The sequence below is a fragment of the Epinephelus moara genome, chromosome 8, assembly GCF_006386435.1.
Source record: "Epinephelus moara isolate mb chromosome 8, YSFRI_EMoa_1.0, whole genome shotgun sequence".
Taxonomy (NCBI): Eukaryota; Metazoa; Chordata; class Actinopteri; order Perciformes; family Serranidae; genus Epinephelus; species Epinephelus moara.
The window spans coordinates 39,222,400-39,230,575 of NC_065513.1; the positions used below are offsets into that span (position 1 = coordinate 39,222,400).

General features: G+C 41.6%; 4 protein-coding genes across 4 annotated transcripts in view; 3 read left to right on the plus strand and 1 right to left on the minus strand.

Moving 5' to 3' along the window:
• Positions 1 to 6,844, plus strand: part of LOC126394273 (zinc-binding protein A33-like) — a 14,796-nt gene extending 7,952 nt beyond the window's left edge. The window contains exon 3 of the mRNA XM_050050987.1: positions 6,628 to 6,844. The gene's annotated coding sequence lies outside the window, so the exon portion shown is untranslated. The remainder of the gene's footprint in view (positions 1 to 6,627) is intronic.
• On the plus strand, positions 7 to 6,740 carry LOC126394106 (zinc-binding protein A33-like). Its single transcript, XM_050050725.1, has 2 exons — positions 7 to 708; positions 6,564 to 6,740. The coding sequence occupies exon 1, from the start codon at positions 58 to 60 to the stop codon at positions 610 to 612; it is 555 nt and encodes a 184-aa protein (XP_049906682.1). The 5' UTR covers positions 7 to 57; the 3' UTR covers positions 613 to 708; positions 6,564 to 6,740.
• On the minus strand, positions 2,041 to 4,789 carry LOC126394274 (UDP-glucuronosyltransferase 2B15-like). The gene is given in 2 exon segments (XM_050050988.1): positions 2,041 to 2,637; positions 4,778 to 4,789. Coding segments are annotated over 2 exon segments (609 nt in total).
• Positions 4,974 to 6,546, plus strand: LOC126394101 (nuclear factor 7, brain-like). Its single transcript, XM_050050719.1, has one exon. The coding sequence runs from the start codon at positions 5,040 to 5,042 to the stop codon at positions 6,465 to 6,467; it is 1,428 nt and encodes a 475-aa protein (XP_049906676.1). The 5' UTR covers positions 4,974 to 5,039; the 3' UTR covers positions 6,468 to 6,546.
• Positions 6,845 to 8,176: the final 1,332 nt, after the last annotated feature.

An 8,176-nucleotide genomic window follows, 5' to 3' on the forward strand; every position in this document is an offset into this window, starting at 1 on the left:
GCGCTGATAGATGTGGCCAAACACCTGGGCAACCTGTCCTTCAGAGTCTGGGAGAAGATGAAGGACAAGGTCCACTTCAGTCCTGTCATTCTGGACCCAAACACTGCATACTGTTGGCTCTATCTGTCTGATGATCTGACCAGTGTGAGACAGGGAGACACAAAGCAGCAGCTTCCTGACAATCCAGAGAGACACACTAAGTACCCCACTGTTCTGGGCTCTGAGGGCTTCAGCTCAGGGAAACACAGCTGGGAGGTGGAGGTGGGAGACCATCCTCGCTGGAATATAGGTTTGGCCAAAGAGTCAGTTGACAGGAAGGGAGAAAGATATGCTACACCAAAGTATGGAATATGGTGTTTATCACGTTACAGTGGAAAATATACCGATGGAGATGGTAAGACTGTCACGGTGAAAGAGAGTCTCCAGAGGATCCGAGTCCAGCTGGACTATGACAGGGGGGAGGTGTCCTTCTACGACCCTGAAGACATGACTCACATCTACACTCACAGAGACACTTTCACTGAGAAACTCTTCCCATTTTTCAGTATTGGAGCGGCTGGTGATGCTAAAACTGCTGATATCAAAATGTGTCAAAGTGAGATTTCTCTGTGATGTTCAGACATGTTGGTGTTAGTGAAGACTTTACTCTGACTTCACTGTCTGTCCAGATCTCACTGAAATAATCAAGACAATCAACAGTTAAACCTGGTTAAACATCATCAGGTTATAAACTCTCATACAGGTACAGATCAATTTATTAACCTGGTTAACATCATCTTGTGTTTAATCAGATCATAATATAACAAAGTTATGTTTTTAAAAGTTGTTTTTCTCAATTGTCTGAAATGAATTGTTGATTGTTTTCATGCAACCATGTCATAATGAATTTAGTTATATTGTCTTCAGCCAAAATGTATAAATATGATGAGTCCTGCTTTTGATATTCTGCTTAATTTTTCAGATATTTTTCATTAATATATGGCTCATGTTGTTTTGTAAATACTCTGATTGTACAATGCAGCTTTCTTTACTTTTAAGAAACAGCTGAAAACATGTGAGGAATAAAGCATGGCATATTGAAGAAGAGTTGTGCAGTTTGTTTCATTATGAAGGAGTTGTATTGATTCTCACACTGGTCTGTACCTCACTGTGTGTGTGTGTGTGTGTGTGTGTGTGTGTGTGTGTGTGTTCCTAAAATTAGAAACAGTCAGTGTTATGGCTGTAAGTGTTCCTGTGCTGTTGTTCTTGTCTCCTCTCCTGTAGCTCCGCCCAGGTGTGTTGTATTACCTAAGGAGGTGCAGCTGGCCTGAGAAGGAGGAGCTGAGGAGCTCCTGCGGCAGCAGCAGAGGAGGAGTGGATTTATGTTTATGAATCCCTTTGGTGTGATTGTTTTAACGGTGTCTTATGTGGCTGATTTGGGTCAGTGGTAAAGTGTTGTTCACCCCACGAGTGGGACATAACACTCAGATATCACATTTAAAAGATGGTCAAACTTTACCCTCCTACAACTTTACTGCATCATTATAAAGTCTGAAAAGTTCAGTTCAGAGTTCAGCAAAAGAGTCAAAGATAATAATTTACCATAATCTCAAGAAATATTTATTGATTCACTTTCCTAATAAATCAAACCAGCAGAATCATCACAGCTGTTGATGAGCTTTGTGATTTGAAGTTGTAACAGTGTGTTGATACTCAAGTCTGTTACAGACAGCCTCACTGAAGAGAGGGAGCACTGAGGTTTGTTCACACACAGATGTAGTGATGGGTGTCTAAAGTTATTTGCTCTGAAGGAGAATTAAGATTTTCACTGTAGATTTGTTTCTTTAAACACGTTGAGTCAGTCAGCAGGACTGTATAATGCTGACACAGTGTATGAAGGGTGCAGAGATGGAGAAGCATTTCCAAGAAGACAACATGGTTTAAGAAATGTTTTCACTGTTATATTTGATTAATTATATAACCTACTTAATGCAGTTTTCAGGGACAACATGCTCACATGTGCATGATGTCAGTACAAACAGGGCAACATGAGTATCTGTATTAGTCCAGTTTTTCTTTCCTCCCATTAAACACTTCACAACACAAACATTTCACTGTCAAAGAACAAAGCAGTGACATCATCATGACCGACACTAGCAACAGTGCGATCACATCAGTGGAGTGCTACTGAATCCAGGACATCTTGTAGGAGTGGGTCTTTAAGTGAGCAACTCCCTTGTGTCTCATGACAAACTGGATCCAGAACATGGCTCGGTCCAGAGGCTTCATGGGCTGGTCTCTGTGCAGCCTGGAGAGCTCCTGCACCTTCTCCCTGTAGGACGACTCAGAAAGCACCGCCTTCACCACCTCCAGGAAGTTGTCTGTGTTTAGTGTGCCAATGTCCAGCACTTTGCCAACACCCCTGGCTCTCATCCTGAACAGGTTATCATCCTGGTCAAACATCAGAGGAAGGCTGATGATGGGAACTCCATGGTAGATGGCCTCTTGAAGTCCATTGGTGCCTCCGTGGGCCACAAACACTCTGGTCTTTGGGTGTCCTAAGAGGTCATTTTGGGGCAGCCAGTCCAACAGCAAGGTGTTGTTGCCCAGGGTGGATGGTCTCTTCCCCGTGAGCCTCCAGATGACCTTCTGAGGTAACTGGGCAAAATCATGTCGGCTTCTTACAGTGGAAAGATGTTGTTCAGTAGATTAACAGTGTGTGCAGCTTTTGTCTCACAGTCAGCAGCAGATCTGTACTTTTATTAGTCGTGTGACTGACGAGCCTCACACTGTCAAGTCAAGTCAACTTCTTATATATATAACCAAATATCACAGATCACAAAACAGACTCATAAAACAGATCACTGTCACTGCAGCTTCAACATTTCACTACATTTATTGAAACAAGTGACCAAACAGAGACATGTTAGTGAGAGTTTGAAGAACATTTCCTGATGGTTATAAGAGACGTGCTGCCATGTTGGAAGAGAACTGAACTGAAAGCTGACCATGTAGCTGTATCTTAATGGACTATTCAACATTTAATCAAAGTGGATGAAATAAACACAGTCACACTGATGTGTTAGCAGAGCATGTTTCCTGTTGCATGATCCTGTTGTTGAACTGGTTTAGTGTCAGTCAGCCTGTTGAGATGTTCAGTTCCCTGTTTCATGTTTATGGTGTTTTTATGAGCTGTAGAAATTAAATTCTTTAGTAGGTAGACATAGAAAATACCCCACATTATTTAGATGATGTCCTTTTATTTTGTTTGTTTTCCTACAGATACACGTGCAAAGAATTTGCTTTGTATTGTACAGTTGAAAAACATCCTGATGCCATCTGCTGGTGATGAAATGACAAAGCAGCATTTCCTCCTAATAATTCACCCTGTGACAGAGCTGAGTACAAATTCTTTTCTGACACTGTTGAACAGAGCTGAGACGCCGTTACATTTCAATGAAGACTGTCAGTTCTCAGAATACAGGACTCCTGTCTGTCCCCACAGTTAAAAAGTAATCATCAGGTCACAGGGCCCTTTCCTATCAGGCCCCCGTCCTCTGGAGTAACCTCTGTCTGTCCCAGGAGAGGGCTCCCTCCTCAGTCGCTCTAACTGAGGTTTCTCTCATTTTGTCCTGGTTCTGATTCTTTTCAGGAGTTTTTCCTGATCTGATTCGTCTCAGGACAGAGGGTGGCATAAGCTGCACAGATTGTGAAGCCCCCTGGGAAGATTTATGATTTGTGATATTAGGTTATTTATAGAATATTGACTTAACTTGACTTGAGGGTTGAATTTAAAACTAATCATGTAGCTGTATTTTAATGGAGTACGACACATTTAATCAAACTACATGTAATAAACACAGTCACACTGATGTGTTGGCAGAACATGTTTCCTGTTGGCTGAAAAACAAATATGTTGTTCAGCTGGTTTAGTGTCAGTGAGCCTGTTGAAGTGTTCAGTCCTCACTGGAGGAATAAAGAAAAATCACTTTGTGTTTCACTGCAGCTTTGACACTTCAGCTCATTTATTGAAACAAGTGACCGAACAGAGCGACCCAGTCACCAGAATAAATGTTGGTGTTGTATGTTTCTGCAAACCACAGATTTGTAACGTCATTTGTATCAGATAAGTTGAAACTTGGGGCATCGGTGGCTTAGTGGTAGAGCAGGTGCCCCATGTACAAGGCTGTTGCCACAGTGGCCCGGGTTCAACTCCAGCCTGTGGCCCTTTGCTGCATGTCACTCCCCCTCTCCCTCACGCTTGTGTGTCCTATCTAATAAAGGCTAAAAATGCTCCAAAAAATATCCTTAAAAAAAAAGATAAGTTGAAACTTTACATTTTGCTCATCTGGGTCTGGCCCCACACTACACAGCAAACATGTTGACCCCATATGAGGCAGTTTGCAGCCTGAGAGCCTCAGGTGGGGCCTTTCTGGCAACATTAGGTTAGACAAAGATGAGATCTTATTTTGATTGTTCCTTTCCTCTGGGATTTTCTTCAGGTCATAGTAGACTGACTTTGTAATTATCTGAAACATAAACATTTAACCATGTACCTGTATTTTAATGGAGTACCACACGTTTATTAAACTGGATGATATAAACACAGTCACACTGATGTGTTAGCAGAGCATGTTTCCTGTTACATGTTGACTTAAAAATAAAACTGTGAAACATCAGCTTTAGGAGATAAATTATTTATCAAGTAGACATGAAACAAAAGACATTTTATTTAGTTTTTTTCCAGATGCATGTGCAATGAAATTGTATTTTAGTGACTGAAGAGTGAAATATTTACCTTTGAAAACATCCCGACACCATCTGCTGGTGACTGAATGACATAGCAGCATTCCTTCCTGATTATTCACACTGTGACAGAGGTGAGTACAAATGAAAGTAGATTGAAAGTAGATTTTGACATTGCTGATCAGAGCTGAGATGCCATTACAGGGTGTGAGATCGCTGCTGGAAAACACACGTTTGGAGTATTTAAAACAGTCAAATGAAGGGACAGTAAATTGGTGAGTCTTGTTTTTGAAATAATTTCGATACCAAGACAAATGGCTGACAATACTGCTCTCCTCCAAAGTTTCCTGAGCTGCCATGTGTGTTCAGAGACTTTCAGAGATCCTGTGTCTCTGAGCTGCAACCACAGCTTCTGTTCAAGCTGCCTGCAAAAATTCTGGGAACAAGCTGAAAACAAAAACTGTCCCCTTTGTAAAAGAAAATCCTCAAAGACTGATCCAGATGTGAACTTTACACTGAAGGAACTGGCTGACTCCTTTGCTGGGAGACAGAGAGCTGGATCATCTGAGACAGAAAAAGGAGAGAAGAAGGTGGAGGTGGTGTGTAGTAAACATCAAGAAGAGCCAAGATTGTTCTGTATGGATGAAGATAGAGCTGTGTGTCCTGTCTGTGAGTTTTCTCTCCACCACGGTCACAAGGTGGTTCCTATAGAACAAGCAGTCAGTGAGCTGAAGGACCAGCTGAAATGTGACTTAAAGTCTCTGCAGGACAAGAGGAACAAATACAAACAAGTGGAGGAAACATACAATGAAGTGATTCAACACTCCAAGAAGCAGCTGTTGTCCACAGAGAGGCAGATCAGAGCAGAGTTCAACAAGCTCCAGCAGTTCCTGAAAGAGGAAGAGGAGTCCAGACTGGCAGCTCTGAGGGAGGAAGAGGAGCAGAAGGGGAAGACTATCAGCAGAGAGATGAAGATGATTGAGGAGCAGATCTCCTCTCTGTCACACAGTATCTGTGCTGTTGAAGAAGAGCTGCAGAAACACAAGGTGCCATTCCTCAGCAGTTATAAAGCCACTCAGAGCAGAGCCAGAGTCCAGTGCTCACTGTCAGATCCACAGCTGGTCTCAGGAGCGCTGATAGATGTGGCCAAACACCTGAGCAACCTGTCCTTCAGAGTCTGGGAGAAGATGAAGGACAAGGTCCACTTCAGTCCTGTCATTCTGGACCCAAACACTGCAAACCCCCGTCTCTATCTGTCTGATGATCTGACCAGTGTGAGACATGGAGACACAAAGCAGCAGCTTCCTGACAATCCAGAACGATTCAGTCAGTATTCAGATGTTCTGGGCTCTGAGGGCTTCAGCTCAGGGAAACACAGCTGGGAGGTGGAGGTGGGAGACCATCCTCACTGGATGTTGGGTTTGGCCAAAGAGTCAGTTGACAGGAAGGCAGAGATAGATGCTTCACCAGAATATGGAAATTGGTGTTTATGTTATGAAGATGGAAAATACACTGATGTTGTTGGTGAGCCTGTCACAGTGAAGAAGAGTCTCCAGAGGATCAGAGTCCAGCTGGACTATGACAGGGGGGAGGTGTCCTTCTACGACCCTGAAGACATGACTCACATCTTCACTCACAGAGACACTTTCACTGAGAAACTCTTCCCATATTTCTTTATTGGAAAGGCTGGTGATGCTAAAACTGCTGATATCAAAATGTGTCAAAGTGAGATTTCTCTGTGATGTTCAGACATGTTGGTGTTAGTGAAGACTTTACTGTGACTTCATTGTCTGTCCAGATCTCACTGAAATAATCAAGACAATCAACAGTTACAGCAGAAAAAGATTCATGTGCTCAATACTCAAACTGCATTACATCATCAGGTCATAAACTCTCATACAGGTACAGATCAATTTATTAACCTGGTTATCATCATCTTGTGTTTAATCAGATCATAATATAACAAACACTGTATCCACTTCACCAGATTTGTTGTTGAGGGTTAGAGAATTAAGATTTTCACTGTAGATTTGTTTCTTTAAACACGTTGAGTCAGTCAGCAGGACTGTATAATGCTGACACAGTGTATGAAGGGTGCAGAGATGGAGAAGAATTTCCAAGAAGACAACTTGGTTTAAGAATTGTTTTCACTATTATATTTTATTAATTATATAACCTACTTAATGCGGTTTTCAGGGACAACATGCTCACATGTGCATGATGTCATCAACATTGTTGAATGTACAGTATGTATACAGGATGTGATTGCATGGACACATTTTACTTCCTGTAAACGTCACAAGATGGAGACAAAGTCCACATGTTGTTCACAGCCTGCTCATTTTGAACACTGAACATTTGATTTCTGTCACTTATTTACATGCATATTATTGTTTGCGGTACAGTTTGATCAACAGTAGCTCCTCTTGGCAGTTTGATAGATTTTTCTTTCAAGACACATCCTTGTCAATACACTTCCATCACTGCTGTGGCTCCTGATGTTGTTGCTTCATCAGGCTCCAATTTAGTCAAATAATTTCAAAGACATTATTCAGATTGAATTATATTTATAAGATATCTTTCAGAAAATGAGAACCTAAAATCGACCTAACCTCATTTCACTAAAATCCTGAGTTCCCTGATGCTGATCCCTGAGGTACCTGATGGTGTACTGTAAGACATACAGATGGAAGCCATGCTTTTCATATGGTGACTCTAAATTGTCCGTAGGTGTGAATGTGAGTGTGAATGGTTGTCTGTCTCTACGTGTCAGCCCTGTGATAGACCTGGTGACCTGTCCAGGGTGAACCCTGCCTCTTGCCCACTGTCAGCTGGGATAGGCTCCAGCCCCCCCGCGACCCTCAAGAGGATAAGCAGCTATGAAAATGGATGGGTGGATAATAATTATAATGCACTTTTATTTATAGGTGCCTTTCAAAGCACTGGAGGACACCTTACAAGACACTGTTAAGAAAAAAACAAGCAGCAATTTATCTATACCAGATCCAACAATTCTGTTATATACACAACAAAAGTTATTAAAATAGAACAACTAAACAAAGTACCTCATACAACACAGGGACAAACAGTCATACACCAGAAATTTCACATTGGCATAACAATATTCCAAACTAGCTAAACTGCATGAAGCACAAGTTGACATCACTCTTCATCACCCCTCCTCAGCTTCAATAAACCTTCCCCAGCTATTTAAGTGACCTTGGTTTCAATAAACCTTCCCCAGCTATTTAAGTGACCTTGGTTATATACAGTGGTGTGAAAAAGTGTTTGCCCCCTTCCTGATTTCTTACTTTTTTGCATGTTTTCCCCAGTTAAATGTTTCAGATCATCAAACAAATTTAAACATTAGTCAAAGATAACACAAGTAAACACAAAATGCAGTTTTTAAATGAAGGGTTTTATTAATGAGGAAGAAAAAAATCCAAAGCTA